General features: G+C 41.7%; 1 protein-coding gene across 1 annotated transcript in view; it reads right to left on the reverse strand.

The window, feature by feature from the left end:
- The window catches only part of LOC132825599 (uncharacterized), a 56959-nt gene that overhangs the window by 11422 nt on the left and 24062 nt on the right, over nt 1-21475 (reverse strand). The window contains exons 4-7 of the mRNA XM_060840981.1: nt 9091-9184; nt 6785-7002; nt 5876-6021; nt 1491-1665 (exon numbers count right to left, since the gene is read on the reverse strand). Coding sequence (XP_060696964.1) covers nt 1491-1665; nt 5876-6021; nt 6785-7002; nt 9091-9184 — 633 coding nt within the window. The remainder of the gene's footprint in view (nt 1-1490; nt 1666-5875; nt 6022-6784; nt 7003-9090; nt 9185-21475) is intronic.

The following is a 21475-nucleotide window of genomic DNA, read 5'->3' on the forward strand; positions in this document are numbered from 1 at the left end:
ACAGGCATAAAGTTCACCAAGGAGGAAGAAACCGACAACAAACTCGCATTTCTTGACGTCACAGTAGAAAGAAAGGACAAGGGAGAATTACAAACCTGTGTATACAGAAAACCTACAAACACTGACCAAATACTCAACTACACCAGAACCATCACAACACACACAAATGAAGCTGTATCAGGACACTATTCCAACGAGCCACCACACACTACAGCACAGACGAACTTTGAAAAACAGAGGAGAACCACCTATACGATGTATTCAAGAAGAACGGATACTCAAAAAACACAGTGCACAGAAACCACAACAAGCAGACCAAACACAGCCAGAAACCCTAACCACCTTACCATACATCAAAGAAGTTTCAGAAATGACAGCCAGACTACTGAGACCCCTCGGAATCCACCAACACTCTCAAACAAAAACTAACAAACTTAAAAGATCCAGTACAACCCATGGACAAAACCAACGTCATCTATAAAATTCCATGCAAGGATTGCCACAAACACTACGTAGGACAAACAGGAAGAAAGTTAGCCTCCAGGATACATGAACACCAGCTAGCCACAAAAAGACACGACCTTCTCTCCCTCGTAGCCCTACACACGGATGAAAAAAACCACCATTTCGACTGGGACAACACATCTATCCTGGGACAGGCTAAGCAAAGACATGCCAGAGAATTCCTAGAGGCCTGGCACTCCAACCACAACACCATAAACAAACACATAGATCTAGATGCCATCTATCAACCCCTCAGAAAACAAGCAGGAAATGACATCGCCACAAACCCCAGGAATCCCATCCAGGAGAAAGATATAAATAGAAAGCAGGAGACAACAGCTTCGCTTCACTTGGAAGTCGCCAATGATGATGTTACCTAGCCAGGTAATGAAATGTCTGGATATCAAACCGACAGCTCAGCGAGCAAGCCTACACCCCACCCGTAATTTTAATAAGTGTCTTATTGGAACAGCATATTATTTTTATCAAGTTGGAATCAGATAGTAAGTGGAAAAGAGAAGGAGGGCTCGGATTTGTGAAGTTTTTTTGTTGTTTAATGCTGTCTATTAGAGTTAGAAAAATAAATTGTTCTTCTTTTCGTTAAATAGTGAAATTTAGGAGTTCTCTGTCACTCATATTTTAACAGATAGTGAGGTGAGTTTTTCTAGGTGTTTGGTTTAATTGACAAAGGGGTTCAACACCACTTGTAACCATGGGAAAAGTCTGAAATTGTACTTTTTTTGGTTTGGAGTAGTATGTTTCTTCTATCAAAAATGTGTAAAGATTAGGTTCCACTTCTATCTTTCACTACCTGGCCACCTGTGATAGAAAAGAGAGAGTGAATTAAATTGACAGATAAACAAGTAGAAGACAAAGAAGCAGAAAGCGAGAAATAGACATAGCTAAAGTGAGGGAGACAAATTCAGAAAGAGTGAGGGATCAGTCAGGTAGTATTCTAAACATAATTTCAGCAGCAGTATACTTGCCAGAGTTTGTCTTCCATTTTATTTCTGAACTCCACTTGCTCCATCTGCCATTATAATCTGTACTCCTTGAAGGTATACTGCGAACTCTTGCTTTATAATCTGTTTCTGGTTTCAATTCTGACTCCTCAATAGCCAGATGCTGGATATCATTAACTATTTTTTTCACCTTCACATCCTGCTAAGGAGAAAAGAGTTTCATGCAGGATGTACGATGGAACATAGCATAACAAGATATTTCTAAACAGAAAATGTGGATATCATAAGTTATACTTTTTCAGAGCAGTGCTAGGAGGTTTATTCCATGTGAAAAATTTTACAGAGGATAAAATTGAATGTAAAGGTCAAACAAAGCTGTAAAACATATTGATAAGGTGGGGAATGGTCTAATAAGTGGCAGGTGGATTTCTATATCTTTTAGTCTGAGGCAATAAATTTTCACTGTAAAAAATAACTCAGTAATGATGTCCCTAGGATGTTGAAGTTTTAACGTATATTTACCAGGATACTGCTTGGTATGAAGAGACACAAATAACTTGAAAATTGTTCCTGTTTGCATTTTGCAAATTAAAGGGCAACATAGCAGAATTTTTAAGATTATGACATGGTGTTCCCACCTAACTGTAAAGAATGCAACAATAATTGTGTCCACTGTTTCGCAGGCATCCCAAAGTGTACAAAATCCCAAATAGCCCATCAAAATGACCAGTTTGCCTGACTGACTGCTATTCAGGACTCAGTAACAGAAAAATAACTATTTACTGTAACATACTTTCCCAAACATCAGAAAAGAGGATTCCTAAACTATGACTATGAAACTTTAATTATACCCCTTCAAAAACCCTAAATACATACACAGGATCAATCATGAAGATGGTCAAAAGACAAATGTTTTACCCTATGTACTTTGGGTGGTAAAAGAATATAGATCAGGTAAAAATTATTCAAATTCAAAAATCCACACCGCAAGGTGGAATTTTATTTTTAAAACAGTCCTTTTAATCTTATCAATGATACATTGTTATCTGTAACATGACAGTCACTGTTGGATTGAATAGTTGATCAGGTGAACCTAGTTTTTTTTTGTTTTAGAATTCTTTTCTTTTAAACTTTCTTGGTTTTTCTGACCTTTCCACATGAGACAGCGAGAAAGAGAGAGATGAATAAATGCACGCTTTCTGTTTGCAGGTTCTGAAGGTCCTTTCTTTGCTACCCCAGCAATTACAGCTTTAACATTCTGCAGCTCATTGAGAGGCAGAATTTCTTAACTCAAAAGACTCTTCAATGCTGCTTAATTCCAAATTTTCCCTCTCACTGCTTCCAAAAGCAATATTGTAGAGCACAGTGCAAAAAAGATCACTTGATTTTGCAAATATCTCATGGTACTTGGGCGCAGTGGTTAGCACTGCTGCCTCACAGCGCCAGAGACCCGGGTTCAACACCCATCTAAGGCAACTGTATGTGTGGAGTTTGCACATTCTCCCCGTGTCTACGTGGGTTTTCTCTGTGAGCTCTGGTTTCCTCCCACAGTCCAAAAATGTGCAGGTTAGGTGAATTGGCCATGCTACATTGCCCATAGTGTTAGGTGAAGGGGTAAATGTAGGGGAATGGGTCTGGGTGGGTTTCTGTTCGGAGGGTCGGTGTGGGCTTATTGGGCCGAAGGGCCTGTTTCCACACTATAAGTAATTTAATCTAATCTAAACAAGTACTTCAGTTATGATGTCACAGTCTAATCTCCAGTTCAGTTTATAGTCTTAAAATTGAAAATATATGGTCTCTTATGTTTTCAGCGGTTGAGAGGGACCTGACGGAAGCATGCAAATTCCAAGCTCCAAAGTAAAGTTCAAGGTTTGTGCGAAGATTTGTAGCTCGGGTGCTTGTTGTTGTGGTTCTGTTCGCCGAGCTGGAAGTTTTTGTTGCAAACGTTTCGTCCCCTGGCTAGGAGACATCATCAGTGCTCTGGAGCCTCCTGTGAAGCGCTTCTTTGATGTTTCTTCCGGTATTTATAGTGGTCTGTCCTTGCCGCTTCCGGGTGTCAGTTTCAGCTGTCCGCTGTAGTGGTTGGTATATTGGGTCCAGGTCGATGTGTTTGTTGATGGAGTTTGTGGATGAATGCACTACCTCTAGGAATTCCCTGGCTGTTCTCTGTCTGGCTTGCCCTATGATATTGCGACCCTTAGGACTCATAACGGCACACAAACCAACAGCCACGCTCAGACAACAACTTACTAGAACAAAGGAGCCAATACCCAACATGAGCAAAACTAATGTAGTTTACAAAATACCATGCAAGGACTGCACAAAACACTATATAGGACAAACAGGAAGACAGCTAACAATCCGGATACATGAACATTAACTAGCCACAAAACGACATGACCAGCTATCCCTAGTAGCCACACACTCAGACAACAAGCAACATGAATTTGACTGGGAAAACACTACTATCATAGGGCAAGCCAGACAGAGAACAGCCAGAGAATTCCTAGAGGCATGGCATTCATCCACAAACTCCATCAACAAACACATGGACCTGGACCCAATATACCAACCACTACAGCGGACAGCTGAAACTGACACCCGGAAGCGGCAAGGACAGACCACTATAAATACCGGAAGAAACATCAAAGAAGCGCTTCGCAGGAGGCTCCAGAGCACTGATGATGTCTCCTAGCCAGGGGACGAAACATTTGCAACAAAAACTTCCAGCTCCAAAGTAAAGTGTTGAAGGGCTGAAGTGGTGTTTGAATTGGTCCAAAAGCAGCATGATAATGTTGTGATTTGTCAATACCAACTTATGTCGATGAAAAGTCAAGGAGGATGATGGCTATGCAGCATGGAGGGACATTGTGCTGAGGTCACAGTTGGATGATGACCAGGACATCCCAGATCCAACCCTCCAACTCGACACCACCCTCTTGAGTTATCCTATCTCTCCATCTTCCTTTCCATCACTCTGCCCCAACCTCCCCTCTGATCTATCACCACCCCCCTAACCTGTGTCCACCTATCACCTTCCCAGCAACCTTCCCCTAGCCCCACCCCTACCCTCCTATTTATCTCTCAGTCCCCTTTATCCCCCACATTCCTGCTCCCAGATGCTGCCTCATCTACTGTGCTTTTCCAACGCCACACTTTTCAACTCTGATCTCCAGCATCTGCAGTCCTCACTTTCTCCATGGTGACCGGGACATGCAATTGGAAGGCTGCAGCCACCAGGTATCTGCTCTGACTAGTGTGTCAAAGTAACTTGCACTGTCTCATTTCTAAGAGAAGGAGAGGAGAATTGGGAATGGCATATAACTGAAACAAGTTGGGATGTTGATGAGATACAAATACTTGGAAATAAGCTGGTTGTGCTTTAATAGTGATATTCTGAAGTTGTCATTCAAAGAAAAATTTCAAAATATTTTCTTGACGATGCTTAGATTCTGAATTTTTTTCATTTTTGTCATATTCCCCCAACCTTTTCACCATTGTTTGCACTATTCCAGGGGAGGAAAACTTTACCCCAGGGTGACATCAAAAAAGTAGAGCAAATGAAGAAAGACAATATAACCAGTTTCAGAAAGATGAATAACACTTAAAATATCAGGTAAATAAGCAGCAGATTCATGGATACAAAAATGCAGAATAATTTAGTAGAAATTTCTATGCGTTGCCAGGGAAAGTGGTGGAGGCTGGTACAATTGCAACAGTGAAGAGGCATCTGGATGGGTATATGAATAGAAAGGGTTTGGAGGGACATAGGCTGGGTGCTGGCAAGTGGGACTAGATTGGGTTGGGATATCTGGTCGGCATGGACGGATTGGACCGAAGGGTCTGTTTCCATGCTGTACATCTCTATGACTCTGACTCTATAAGTTCACTTGATATAAATACTCAGGGCAGGGGATGACTTTTTTGTGCAAACCTTTCTCTTTTTCCCAACAATTATGTTAGATAATTTGTCATGTGTAATGAATGAGAATGTGGGATTTTATTTATTGACAAGGCTAAAATTTATTACCTCCTCTTAGCTGTAGCTAATGTGACAAAAGAGCTCCCACAGTATTTTTATTCTGGAAATTCTTGGATTTAGACCCAGCAACAATGAAAGAATAGTAATATATGTCCAAATCACATTAGTGTATCTTGAAGAGGAGTACGAAGGTAATAAATTGCCATGCGTCTCATGTTTTGTCCTTTTAGGTGATGCACGTTGTGGGTTTGGAGGGGCTGCTGAAAAGTCTTGGCAGGTTGTTGTAATGTATTCTGTTTACAGTTGAAACTGCACTGTGTTGATGCTGGATGGAAGGAATGTTGAAACGGCTAGGGCTACAGGATGGAATCTCTGGGGTACTTTGTGGGATGGTAATTGGCACAGGGTAGAAGCCAGAGTCATTCACCTCTTTTGTTTCTCTGCTCCAAAATTCGACTTCATGCTCCAGACAGTTTTTCAAAAACTGGCTTGCATGGTTCTGCCATGTGATGATAACCTTCTGTGTTGTTGAATCAACTGTCACAGACAATTGCTGAGGTGCATTCAAACGTACTACAAGATAAGAGTTATCCAAGAGTTACACAATGAGATATCACATTGTTATAAGAAGATGATAATATCCTGTTCAGAATGAAATGGAGAAAAATTAACTTGTAGATTGTGGGAATAATTGATAACAGTTGAAACTCTTCCCCTTTCAGTCAGACACCTCCAGAGAACACTTTACACTCAGAAGTGTGGTGTATCTCTAAAACTATGATTCCCTTCAAATATACACCTACAGTTACATTATACCCCTATAAATACACAGTGATGGAGATAGTACTACTGTGCTATACACAATACCCTTTTGAGCACATATTTACTCATATGGAGGGATTGCCATTTTAAATATACAATGTTTTGGAAGGAGTACCCTTTAAATATTTCCATACCCATTATGGAAACAGTGCCCCTTTAATTACACAGTGTTATGGAGGGAGTATCTATTACAATACACACTTATGGGAGAAAGTGAGGACTGCAGATGCTGGGGATCAGAGCTGAAAATGTGTTGCTGGAAAAGCACAGCAGGTCAGGCAGCATCCAAGGAGCAGGAGAATCGCCATTTCGGGCATGACCCCTTCTTCAGGAATTCCTGAAGAAGGGCTCATGCCCAAAACGTCAATTCTCCTGCTTCTTGGATGCTGCCTGACCTGCTACGCCTTTCCAGCAACACATTTTCAGCAATACCCACTTATGCACAAGTGGCCCTTTAAATACACATTTACAGTTATGCAGAGAATGCCTCTTTAAATACACAATTCACACTTACTGTTCTGAGATGGTATGAATTCTTCAATGATGCAAGTTTGCGATGTGTTAGCTGGGCTGTTTGACTTAAGGGTGATTTTAAATTTATCGATACTCATGAACATCTGAAAGTGCATGATACAAGTGTAGTAGTGAACCCATCTCTCGTCCTCCATTGGCAGCATGGAATTTCTTGTGAAAGTACAATTATTCTCACGAGAAGAGCGGTTTGACTCAACCCTGTTTGGAAATGGATTGATTAAAAAGTCCATTAATGCTTATAATAAGGCCCAGGCCATTTTCAGCCACCCATCCACTGACTTCCATCACTGCCTCCACCGTGGAGCATTTTAGCTGAAGTGTGTGCTATGTATAGGATGCACTGCAGGAACTCACCAAGACGTTTTAATCACATTGCACAAACCTCTACCACTCAGTAGGACAAATTCTGCATGCATTGAGTAGGTCAACTGCTTTACGTCCTTCTAAGATTTGTTCATTTCCTCTGTGGCTGTGCCGTTTGACCAGATGATTCACTTCAGTCTCCTACTCTTGTTCTCCAGTAAAAGATAAAATTATAGTATTGGATGCAGGGTTCACTTCATGTACAACATGTGATTAGGTACCATTAAATCCATTACTGTACTGTTTTGGCCTGACTACTGGGAAATTGCAGAACTAATAAGACGACTAGGGATTGGATAGAGAATAAAGATTCTCTACTTTGTCCCATGAAACATTCCCAGGTCATGGTCAGCACAGGTTAGATACAGTGTAAAGCTTCCTCTATACTGTTCCATTCAATATTTCCAGCATGTTTCCAGTACAAGTTAGATACAGTTTAATGTTCTGTCTGCACTGTAGCATCAAATACTCCCAGTGTTAGACAGAATGCACTAAGTACAGAATAAAACTCTCTTCTCAGATGTGTTTCGGGAAAGTGAGGAGGACCATACATTGGCTCCTGAAACATGGCATAGCAGCAGCAAAGAGGTTAATGGCCTGGGAGAAAACAAAATTGCAGAATCACTTCACAGGACAAAGAAGTACATAATACTTGAAGCTAGCATGTAACATGAAATCCTAAGATAAGTTGACTTAAAATTGTGTGCCAGTATTCTTCCATTCAAATGTATGTTAAGTTCTTGCTTTGCATCTCAATTTCTAAAATGGAAGAAATGGATCTGTGCCATGTCTGGGTTGACCCAGAGGTGATTAATCATATAGTGGCTAGTTAGTTCAGCTAGTGCATGACTAAGGACCTTCTCTGCTATATCAAAGGATTGGTCCTTGGATGTTATGTAGATAACATCAGCACAGAGGAAACTTTTGGTTTGTGAATAAATGGGCTGGCCTTTGATTCAAATGTTGAACAAGAAGGGCATGTGAACATTACCTCGAGCAAAGCCACCTTTCTGTCTGGATCAATAGTTTTGCTGGTCATTGAGGTCAACAAAACAAAATCTGTTGGCCACCAATTTACTTTATCAATCTGGTATGATTGCTCAATGTCAACATCATTTGCAATGTCTCAGATACTGAAACCATCTATATCCAAGTTCAGTAAAACATGATAATATTCGGGCTTGAGTTGACAAGTGGCAAGTAACATTTGTGCAATAGAAATGCCAAGCAATTACTCTCTCCAACAAGGGAGAGTCTAACCATAGTCCCAGAAATTCAATGACACTGTCAATACTGAATCACCCATTATCAACATCTAGGGGTCACCACTGCCCAGAAACGGAATTGGATAAGCCATATACACACAGTAGCTGTAAGAGCAGGTCAGAGGTTAAGAACCCTGTAGCGAATATCTCACCTTCTTACTCCCCAAACCCTGGCTATACAATCTACAAGGCAGAAGTCTGGAGAATGATGGAATACTCCCCAGTTGCCTGGATTTCTAAAGCCCCAACAAGCCTGCCAAACACACAACCACTGCCATATCAAAGGATAAGTGCATCAGATATATGGGAACATCGTCACTTGCAGATTCTTTTCCAAGCCATCCACCATCCTAACTTGGAAATATATTACTGTTCCTTCAAAGTTTCTGGGTCAAAATCCTGCAGCTTCCTTTCTGGAAGTACCCTGGCCCTCCAAATAAGACACACAACTTCTCCTCTTCTATGTTTGCACTTGAGAATGTGAATTGAAACAGCCGAAGCTCTTTTCACAATTATAGCTTTATACTATCTATATATTTGAGTTGAACCCAGCTCTCCAAGATGAAACTGGCTTATGACCAGCTATCAGTTTTAGGGGTAGTGAAACTAAATGCTATGGGATTGCACAAAAGCTGATTAGTCAGTGGAAAGTGCTTACTTAAAGACTTGCAGAGTGGTGTGGCTGTTGTTGTTTCTCTCTTTCCATGTGCAATCCATTGTCTGTATATAGTCAACATAACAGCTCAGTGGACCTACATAACAAAAGATATTCCCAGTAAATACAAAAAATTACATTTGGGTGGTTAATACATTCAATATGCAAAGTCCAATGAAGAAAATATTTTGTAATTAATCTACCTTCAATCAAAATTAATCTACCTTCAATTAATCTACCTTCAATCTAAACTTTCTCTTGCTTAGCCCCAATAGGTCACTTTAAAGTTTGCTTCAAAATTCAGTTGCAGACTGTATGGTCTAACACTCTGATTAACAGTATGTTGAAACTTCCTTTAGGCATTAAAGAGCCTTTCGTGGTAGTTTTGGTTGTATAAGGTAATGGTTCTGAAAGAGTTAATGTTGGAGACTGGCATTAAGATCCACCAGAATTGATGATTTCATCAGCCAGGGAAAGGAAGAAAATCATAGGATCTTGTAAGGGGAAAATCTATATCCACAAATTTGTCAATAGCTTTAGTATTTGATTACTATAATGTGATAAAATACACTTGTTTTCTTCGACCACAAAAAAATGATCCTTAGACCCAATTGTCAAAAGAGGATGGTGGCAGCTCAACACCATGGGGATCAGTAGTAATATCACCATACACATGGTATCTGAAGTGGGCATCATTACTTATTCTACTATATAACAACAGAGGATCTAGGAGTAGAGAATTTCAGTGGACTCAGGAGCAATATTGGATATTTACAGCTTTAAAAACAGGACTAAATTTAACATTTTTTGACTATGTGCAAGTTGCATTGAGTTTGCTGGAATGATTCTTGCAGAAAGACCAAGTGAATTTTCTAGTTAAATCTTGCCAAACTCACAGAACTAATTGCCATTCTTGCCCCTGCAGCATGTATCATGATTTCTGGCCCATCTTACTACATATTGTTCCCAGAGCAACTTACTGCTCAGTGGATAACCCAGAACTGGCCAACCTCCCTGAAGCTAACACCATCTTTAAAGGACTATTGCACATTGAGACAAGCACTGTCAGTCCAGAGCTACACATTATGGTTTGCGACATTTGTTCCAGAAATTGCAAATGAAGAAAATCAACGCCCTGTTTTTTGGGTAAAGCCGATGAGCCCCGCTTAGACAGGGTAATGCACAGGGCCAACTAATGTCTATGGATTCAGGACATGGTCAAAAGGAAATTGCCTGGTCTTAGAAATCCAGAATACTAGACGAAAATACCTATTGTAACAGAGCAGCTGTGTTCGATAAAGGGAATTCATGAGATAAAAGAATGTCAGATGATGTTAGGGGCACCTATCTAATTCAACAGGGAAGAGTTCCTCTGTAAAAGAAACTCAGGAGATTAAGGGGCCCTCCAGGCATGGGATCCTGCATTAAATTCCACTCAATTTGATGACATCATAGAATATTGGCAAGGAGAGGCAGAACAGCTCTGGATGTTGGTTATGTGAAGACCTATATCCACAGGACCCCAGTAGTCTTAGTAACCATGTTCACCTCAGTCATGTAACTGATATCTAATTGCTGCCATGCGTGAAATAACGTCTAATGTAAGAAGGTTGTCTTGTTCAGACTCACTCGTGCTTTTCTTGCTATCACTGTCAACCATGTAGGCCCTTAGACCCAATCAAGGAAAGAGGATGGTGGCAACAAAACACCCCAACCACAAGCTGGTGGTGGTTAGCATCACAACACAAATGACAAATACATTTGAACCTACTGGGAACAGTAATATGATAGATCAGAATAATCACTGGCGATAGATTTCAATGGGAATGAAATCAAGTAGGTTCCACCTGAGGGCTGGCACAGTGGCTCAGTGGTTAGCACTGCTGCCTCATAGCGTCAGGGACCCGGGTTCGATTCCTACCTCTGGTGACTGTCTGTGTGGAGTTTGCATGTTCTCCCCATATCTGCATGGGTTTTCTCTGGTTTCCTCCCACGATCACAAAGATATACAGGTTAGGTGAGTTGGCCATGCTAAATTGCCCATAGTCATGGGTGAGGGGAAATGGGTCTGGGTGGGTTACTCTTCAGAGGATCGGTGTGAACTTGTTGGGCCAAAGGGCTAAAGGGCCTGTTTCCATATTGCAGGTAATCTAATCTAATCAAAGTTATCCACTTCATCTGTTTGGCAGTCAAGTGATGAGGGTGAAAATAATCCCCTCTTTGTGTCTGTATGAGGTGATTGATTTAGGAATAAACTCTTTGTACCCAAATATAATATGTTAATTTTCCTGGATTACTTAGTAAGGGTCTTGACACTATTTACATTCTGATTATTGTACTCTGAAACAATAGGGAAAGAAGAAGAGATGGTTGCAGTATATAACTTTGCACACTTCTGGCCTCTCAGCAGTGGAAATGTGAAATTGACATTGATATAGACATCGAAAGGAACTCAATGTCACTTGCATAACCTTGCTTCTCTGCTCTCTCACCATTTGACTGCTTCCTTCTGTCTCGTTTTGTGGATTATAGAGATGTCATCTATGCAAGGACAGACCGATTAGTTGATGCATAGACCGACAGATTGTTGGAACATCTGTGGGTCAACTGATGGATTGATCTATGAATGGCAAATGGATCAATCGATACAATACATGGACAGGCTGATCAATTGAAATGTAGAGAAGCAGTAGATGAATAATTTTCAGGTCATTGTCAGTATGATTTTGATTTTGAGTGTATATCTGGCCCTTATACATGACTGAAGACTTCTGACTTACCTCAAATTTGGCCCCAAGATACTTTTTGAATGGTCCTGGTTCATTGTTCAGTTCATGTTGACTTAGCTGATCTTTGTGTTTGCAGAGGTGAATGATCTGCAGTGTTGGCAGAAATGGTGCGACATTAGGTCTTATTGTGTAGGGAGGAAAATGATAGTTGCCATTCCTGCTCCCTGCAGTGGCAGGATCGGACAGTCAGCATGGCTTTATAAAAGGGAAATCATGGTCAACAAATCTCCTGGAATTCTTTGAAGATGTATCGAGCAAAGTTGATGAGGGGTGACAGTGGATGTGGACTTTTAGAAGGCTTTCAGCAAAGTTCCTTTTAAGAGATTATCTTATAAAATTAAAGCATATGGGATTGGATAGTGTATTGAGATGGACAGAAAACTAGTTGGAGGCAGTGACTAGTGGACTAGGATCCCAGGTGTTCGCAATGTATATTATTGATTTAGATGAGAGACCAAAATAAAACATTTCCAAATTTGCAGATGATACAAAACTGGGGGGAAGGATGAGCTGCGAAGAGAATATAGAATGCTATTTGAACAAACTGAGTGAATGGGCAAATGCACGGCAGATGCAGTGAAATGTAGATAAATGTGAGGTTATCCACTTTGGTGGCAAAAACAGTAAGATGTTATTATTTAAACAGCTATAAATTAAGAGAAGGAAGTGAGCAATGAAATCTGGATTCCTTGTGCAACGTTTACTGAAGGTAAACATGCAGATGCAGCAGATGGTGAAGAAGACAAATGGTATGTTGGTCTTCAAAGTAAGAGGATTCAAGTAGAGGAGTAGAGATGTCTTCGGCAATTAGACTACACTTGGAATATTGTGGTGTGTTGGTCTTCTTATCTGAGGTTGGATGTTCTTGCTATAGAGGGAGTGCAGTGAAGGTTTACCAGACTAATTCCTGTGATTGCAAGACTGACGTATGAGGAGTGGTCGACTTGATTGAGATTATATTAACTGTGGTTCAGAAGAATGGGAGGAATCTCATTGAAACCTATAAATTATAACAAGACTGGATAGGTAGATGTAGGAAGGATGTACCCATTGGCAGGGGAATCCAGAACCAGGGAAGACAGTCTAAGGATACAGGGTGAGGTATTTAAGACTGAAATGAAGAAATGTTTTTTCAGTCAGAGTGGCAATTCTGTGGGATTTGTTCTAACAGAAAGCAGTCGAAGCCAAAATATTGCATGATTTCAAGAAATAGTTGGATATAGCACTAGGGCTAAGGGGATCAAAGAGAATGGGGGAAAGCAGGAACAGTCTAGACAGTTGGCTGGTCAACAGTGATCATAATGAATGGCAGGGCAGCCTTGTCGGACAGAATGGTCTACTCCTGCTCATATTTTGCATGTTTCTATTTCCTGAATTATTGGGTCAGCTCTTCATATGAGTCAGGTCTAAATTTGGAGGTGTGTAGGTGTGCAAGTTCATGCTGGTGGCTAGTTCCATGCTATCATCTCAACACCAAGCCATTTTCAAAATGGTGACTTCGTGTTGGATTGCTTATCTGCTGCTTCCCAGCAAGCAGCCAATTTAGGGTGCTTATTGTCAACTATAGACTACTATGGCTTCAGTTCTTTGCTGATTGAGATTTTCAGCTGGCAATGCAGGCCTGTGCACCTCACTTTCCATTACACAGTGGCAGCTCTCATTTGGCTGGTCGGGTTGCTGGTAGGTCAATGTGAGAGAGCCACCCATTTATCCTTAAGTGTTGGGAGCCTACCCTTTCATAGAGATTAGAGTCTTAGAGTCATAGAGATGTATAGCACAGAAACAGACCCTTCGGTCCAACTTGTCTATACCAACCAGAATATCCTAACTTAATCTAGTCCCATTTGCCAGCATTTGGCCCATTTCCCTCCAAATCTTTCCTATTCATGTATGTATCCAGATACCTTTTAAATGCTGTAATTGTACCAGCCCCCACCACTTCCTCAGGCAGCTCATTCCATAGACGCACCACCCTCTGTGTGAAAAAGATGCCCCTTAGGTCCCTTTTATATCTTTCCCTTCTCACCTTAAACCTATGCCCTCTAGTTCTGGACTTGCCCACCCCAGGGAAAAGACCTTGTTGGTTTATCTTATCCATGTCCCTCATGATTTTATAAGCCTCAAAAAGGTCACCCCTCAGACTCTGACACTCCAGGGAAAACAGCTATCTTTCATTGGATGGCAAACCTGATCCCTCCCCATTAACTTGGCAAAATTTCTGGTGATCATGTATGGAACGCATCATGTGGGGTTGGGTTCCAGTCTGAATCACTGCCCAGGATCTCAATCTGGCATTGAGAATCCATGCCATGGACTCCCCTGGAAATCTGATATCTGGCACTGAGAAGAGGGCTTAGCTGTGAACATATCACTAGCCAGCTACCATTTATATTCTGGATTAGTGGTGCTGGAAGAGCACAGCAGTTCAGGCAGCATCCAAAGTGCAGCGAAATCGGCATTTCAGGCAAAAGCCCTTCATCATTTATAGCAGAGGTTCCAGAGTGTTGTCAGACTAAGAAACATAATTTGGCATAATTCAGTGGTTTCAGGGGAGATAGAGAGCTAAGTCAAGAAATAAGGGGAGGAAACTAGGAAGGAAACAGATAAGTTGAGGATGGATTCTGATGAAGACAAAACACTGAATACCTACATTGTTTCTGAGCTTTGGCAATGAAACACAAAAGTGGAAGAAGGATTAGCTTCATTCTGATGGTTGCCATGGCAAAAGCAAATCTACGGAATAAAATTTAAAAATATCAATAAGCATAAGAGCCTACAGAGTAGAACAGCCCATAATCAGAACAACAGTTAGCAATATCCCTTCTAAATTCCACAGATCAAGACCTGGGAATGCCACATAGGTTCAAACATTACTGTACCTGTCCTTGATGGAAACAACATAGAGGGTGCTCTACACTGTACTAAACACACAATATATCTGCCCTAAGATTGTTTGATACTTCAGTGTAGAGGGATATTTGCTCTGTATTTAACCTGTACTGCAGCTGTGCCAGGAGTGTTCCATTGAACAATTTTGGGTGATGAAAGCTGATTTCTAATCCATGCTGTACCTGCCTTGAGAATGTTTGACAGGACAATGTAGATGAAATATTACTCTAACTTGTTCTGTATCGGGTTGGCCAGTGGGCGGACGTCATACGATGGGTCGGGGTGGCGGGGTTGGGGACGGGCGGGGCACGGACGGGGCTGGCAGGCAGGTGGCGGTGTTGGATGGAGGTGAGACAGACGGGAGGGGCGGGGTGGGATAGGCGGGGACGGACGGGCGCAGAAGGGCTTGGCTTTGGTCTGGGGCAGAGGCCGACAGGGTGAGGGGCGAGTTGGGGCTGAAGGGAGGCACGAGAACGGGTTGGGGTGGGGGCTCACGTCTGGTGTGCTGCTTCCTAGCCTCCTGAACAGGGAGCAGACTTCACAGAAAACTCCGAGCCCCAGAGAAAAATCATTTAACCAAATAATAATTAATTATCCAAGCGAAATAGTACCCGCCCATCTCGTTCAGATAATTGAAGTTCCACTGTATATGTTGTAAGCACCTGTGGTATTTGTATTGACAAGGGATTGGAAAATGTTACCTTTAGTTGCAAATGTTCTCCCACACCATAACCAGTTATGTAGAGCTTGAGTTTGATCTTATCTAGGAAGTGCTTGCATTTGAAACCAATGTGATAGTGATTAATAAGAATGCATGGAATGACTAAATCTGATTAATTATTATCAGCTATGAATCTCAGACCTGAGCTGAATGCTGTTGCTGCATATTGCAGTATACAGATCTATCTTTAGTCCATGGAGATTTTACTCTGTTTGTTCTGTCAAGGATTAATTCTGAATTCAAGCTTCTCACTGAGGCATGACAGGTAATAAATAAATTCAATGACCTTTGTAGTTCTCTTGGAATGTGATTCTAATTTAAAGTTGCAGTTTTTACAATCTCTTTTCTACCAGTGACAGTTGAAAGTAGAAGATGAGGGCAGATTGGCTGCACCCTCAAAATTATCACGTCCTTTTGCAATGCTGATGGGAGATATTCTATCTGATTTAGAAACTGCAGCCTGCTGCTCAAATCTTGATAGTCAATTACGTGTGAAGGGAGGAAATAGATCTAAATACAGACACCCAGCACTCTCCTCTTTCCCTCTACTTCTGCCAACATCCTGCCAGAGTTGCATTATTATGTTTTAACACTTATGCACGGACTTTGTCTTGTATTTTAAAGAAGGAGGCCTCCACCACTTCCGCTGGCAGCTCAGTCCATACACACTCCACCCTCTGCTTGAAAAAGTTTCCTCCTAGGTCCCTTTCAAATCTTTCCCCTCTCACCCTAAACCTATGCTCTCTAGTTCTGGACTCCCCCACCCAAGAGAAAAGAGCTTGTCTATTTACCCTATACATGCCCCTCATGATTTTATAAACCTCCGTAAGGTGTTCTGCTGGAATTGTCTAAAATAGCAGAGAATGATCTTTTGAATACAGAGGCTGGTGGGGTGGAAAGTGAGGACAAGGGGGACCTGATCAAGCTGTTGAGAGTGATGGGGAGGGACGAGGTACTGTATGGCCTACGTGTACCTAAATCATGTTATCTTATATGTGTGGACAGTACTCAGTGGGTAAAGAGAAGTGTTAGATTCCCACCTGGTATTTTGTAGCTCATGTACAATGCTCCACAGCCACTGACAGACCTCAGCTTCTGACACGCCAGGAAAACAGCCCCAGCACATTCAGCGTCTCCCTACAGCTCAAACCCTCCAACCCTAGCAACATTCTTGTAAATCTTTTCTGAACCCTTTCAAATTTCACAATATCCTTGCTATAGGAGGGAGACCAGAGTTCTTGGATATGTTCAAAGAAATCCTGACGTCTTCAATATTATACAATTTAAAAACTCGGGTTGACTCAAAAGATGTTTATTATACGAGGTTAAGTCATGCATATAAGATTTGTGTTGGTTTTATATTCAGAGTTAATACAAGAGTGGTGTCCTTGATATTGAGATTGGAATAGACTTGTGTGATGGTGATGTATGTAACATGCACTTTTGCATGTATCTAGTCTGAAGCTATACATTGAGAGAAGAAGCTCAAAATTCCTTTCCGCCACATGGCTGATAGAATCTCTCCTGCTCTTTCCACATCCTATTAATGAGAGTTGGAGCAATTTACATGTTGCTAATTACCCTATTGATCCATCTTGAAAGAATAAGCACTACCACTGTTAGGTGGTAGTGGGGGAAAATTAAAAAATAAACCCTCCTTGATTATCAAGTCCCTGGATTTGATTTCAACTGAAGTCTTTTACTCTGAGACAGGGATGCTGCCCACTGTGCCACAAGTCTGGCCATAGACTTGTATTTACTACAAAATTAACTGCTCATGCTCAGGGTTATCCATAATATTCAAATATATATGTAAGCAGAATGGGCAGACAAGTGGCAGATGGAAATTAATAAGAAGTATGAGGTGATCATCACTGAATTGTTATGATGCAAAAGGCGGCTATTCAGTGCATCGTGCCTCTACTGGTTGTCCAGTCATTTTGACCTAATGCCAGTCTCCTGCCATTTTTGTGTAACCCTGTACATGGGGTTTCTATTTACACAATCATCCAATGCCCCTATAATGTCTCAATTGACCCTGCCTCCACCAAACTTTTCAAGCAGTACATTTCAAACTCTAACTACTCACCATGTGAGCAAGTTTCTTTCTCACTTAACATTTGCTTTTTTTTAAAAATAAAATGCTTTAAAACCATACCCTCTAGTTGTCAATCTTTTTCTGAGTGGAAACAATGTTTTCCCATTTACTCTGTCTAGAAGATTACTCATCATGTTGAAAACTGCTATCAAATTTGCCCTCAGTCCTTTCCAAGGAAAGTATGTCCAACATTTCCAATCTTTTCACATAACTATCTCATCCCAAGAAACCTTCTGCTAAACATCTTCTGCACTCTCTGCAATGTAATCAGCTGCTTACTAAGATGTAGGCGGAAATGGATACCACAGATGCTAGAGATTAGAGTCAAGATTAGTGTGGTGCTGGAAAAGCACAGCAAGTCAGGCAGCATCCGAGGAGCAGGAAAATCAACATTTCAGGCCCTTCATCATTCCTGATTCCTGATCTCTGCTTACTAAGATGTGGCATTTTCCTAAATGGAATATTGCACCAAAAATACTTAATGATGAGCTTCCAAAGAGTACAGGGTATTAGAAGGTTTGTGTGCACAAATTTTTGAAAGTGGCCAGACATATTGAGAGAATAATTAGAAAAGATTTCATAAATACAAGTATTGAGTACAAAAACAGTGATGTTCTGTTGCACCTTCATAAAGCTCTTGTTAGGCAACAACTAGAGTATTCCAATCACCACATTATTGAAAGGATGCAAGAGCCTCAGAGAGTGTGCAGAGAGTTCTTAGAATTCATTTTTGGTCTTTGGCTGGGCTAGCATTTATTGCCCATCCCTAGCTTCCCTTGAGAATGTGGTGGGGAGCTGCCTTCTTAAACCATTGCTTTCCTGTGCAATAGGTAGCCCCACGTGACACCAGGGAGTAAGTTCCAGGATGTTGACCTAATAGCAATGAAGAATGACGATATATTTCCAAGTTAAGATGGTTATTGGCTGACAGGGGAACTTGTAGATGGTGGTGGAGTTCCCATGTCTATGCTGCCCACAGCAGGTGGGTTCAAGAAGGCAGCTCATCATCATCTAATCAAGAGTGTGCTGCTGGAAAAGCACAGCATGTCAGGCAGCATCTGAGGAGCAGGAAAATCGATGTTTCAGACAAAAGCCCTTCATCAGGAATAAGGCTGGGAGCCTCGTGGATGGAGAGATAAATGGGAGGGGGCTGGAGCTGGAGTCAGGTAGCTGAGAGTGCGATAGATGCGTGGAGGTGGGGGTGGAACAGATATGTGGGAAGGGAGATGGACAGGTAGGACAGGCCATGAGGATGGTGCTGAGCTGGAAGTTTGGAACTGGGACAAGGTGGGGGAGGGAAATGAGGAAACTGGTGAAATCCACATTGATGCCATGGGGAGGAGGGTCCCGAGGCAAAAGATGAGGCATTCTTCCTCCAGGCTTCAGGTGGTTAGGGAGTGGCAATGGAAGATGCCCAGGTCCTGCAATTCCTGCAGTAGCAGGGGAAAGTGCAGGGATGGGAGGGTGGGTTGTTGAGGGTGTGTGTGGACTTGATCAAGTAGTCATAGAGGGAACAGTCTTTGCAGAAAACGGATTGGGGTGGGGAGGGAAATATATTTTCCTGGCATCAATGTGGATTTCACCAGTTTCCTCATTTCCCCACCCCCACCTTACCCCACTTCCAACCTTCCAGCTCAGCACCACCCTCTTGACCTGTCCTACCTGTCCATCTTCCTTCCCATCTATCCGCTCCACCCTTCCCTCCAACCTATCACCATTACCCCACCTCCATTCACCTATTGCACTTTCAGCTGCCTTCTCCCCAGCACCACCCCCTCCCATTTATCTCTCCACCCCCGAGGCTCCCAGTCTCATTCCTGATGCAGGGCTTTTGCTCGAAATGTTGATTTTCCTGCTCCTCGGATGCTGCTTGACCTACTGTGCTTTTCCAGAACCACACTCTTGACTCCAGCATCTGCAGACCTCACTTCTGCCTATCATCTTCTCAAGGGCAACTAGAGATGGGCAAGAAATGCTGGCCTAGCCAATGACATCCACATCTCGTGAATAAATTATTAAAGTGGTATGGCAATGGTTGGGATTGCAATATTGATCAAGGAATTAATTCTAACAGCGAGGAACAATGATATCTTGGGAGGATCGTCAAATGAAGGCTATATATGTTGAGGTTAGAAAACACAAATGCCAATAATGCTAGTGGGAGTGTGTCGTAGGCCACCCAAGCTATCAGGGAGAGATAATAGATCCATCAGGGAGACTGATCAAGATAACAAAGAGCCTGTGGGATTCAAGGCAAAGTGGCACATTGGATCCAATATGGGCTAAGAGGCAGGAAATAGCGATGATAATTGAGGGATGTTTCTGTGACTGGAAATCTTTCCACTGTCATTCTACAGAGCTTGGTACTGGTAAGAGGATATCAATAGACTGGTCAGGTAGGGAGAGAAGTGGCAAATAGAAGTTAACCCTGCAAATGTGTGAGGCAATACCTCAAGGAGGGCTAACAAAGCAAGAAATTACAATATAACTGGTAGGAACCTGGAAAGTACTGAAAATCACAAGGGTCTTGATGTATATATATCTACAAACACCAAAAATAAAATTCTTAAATTGCATCCAGAGAACTCTTTTAGCTCGCGTATAAAGAGTCTAACAAGGGAGGGGTCAGATCTCAACTTAATATTTGAAAATAGACCTGGGCAAGTTGCGTGAAGATAGCACAACAGGTAGATACAGTTGTTAAGGTGAAATTTGGGATGCTTGCCCTGATTAGTCGAGGCATAGAATACAAAAACAGGGAGGTTATGCTGCATCTGTATAAAATGTTATTTAGGTCACACCTGAAATACTGCGGGAGTTCTTGTTTCCACATTATCGGAAGAACATGATTGCACTCGAGCAGGTGCAGAGGAGATTTCCCAGGATGCTGCCTGGACTGGAGGGCCTGAATTATCAGGAAAGGTTGAGCTATTTTTCTTGGAGCAGGAAAGGTTGAGAGGGGACTCATCTGAGGTGTTTAAGATCATGAGGGGCATAGATAGGATAGCTAGGAAAGCATTTTTTTCCACAAGTAGAGGGGTCAATAACCAGAAACTCTAGATTTAAGGTAAAACGTAGAAGATTATAAAAGAGAGTTGAGAAGAAATGTTTTCACCCAAAGACTGGTGAGATTCTGGAACTCACTACTTGAAAGGGTGGTTAATTCAAAATTCTTGTAGTATTGAAAAAGTATTATTTAGATATTCACTTTCATTGCCAATATCTTGGAGGCTATGGGCCAAGAGCTGACAAATAGGCTTAATCTTTGTTGACTGGTGCAGATGTAATGGGCTGAATATTATCTTTTTTCTGTTTTGCTATAAATATCTGAGTGTATGGCTACATCCATTTACAATCCCCTCACCATCCAACACTGGAGAGAAAGAATATCTATCCCTTTACACCCACACTGAATAAATGCAAGGATACTGAAATGCTTTATTTACATCAGTGTTAGCCTACTCTGGCTTACTAAGTAAAAATAAAGGGTTGGACAAACTCCACAGATACAAGAACATCTGTGAAGAGAAAGAGTCAGAGTTCACATTTTCAGTTCAGTGAACCTTCAGAAAATAATAATTCAATTATTTCTGATATGCTTTGTGTTATTGTCTCCATGGACTGTGCTGCTCCCATGGACTCAAGCCTGCATTATTCTAACTACCTTGGGGTCAGGGCTATGGGTGGCTGTACTGCTCGAGGCTGTTCTATATAACTAGACCATTCCTTCTGAGTCGGCTGCGTTGCTGTTTGTAATTTATCGAAAAGTGATCATTAACTAACTCTCAGGAGATCCTGTAATCTCTGTTTATCTTGTGACATTGGTAAGAGCCCTCCGCAGTTTTTCTCTCTCTTCCACAGTTCATCTGCCTTAGAGTCTCAATAGAATAT

This window comes from Hemiscyllium ocellatum, chromosome 20 (assembly GCF_020745735.1).
Source record: "Hemiscyllium ocellatum isolate sHemOce1 chromosome 20, sHemOce1.pat.X.cur, whole genome shotgun sequence".
Lineage (NCBI taxonomy): Eukaryota > Metazoa > Chordata > Chondrichthyes > Orectolobiformes > Hemiscylliidae > Hemiscyllium > Hemiscyllium ocellatum.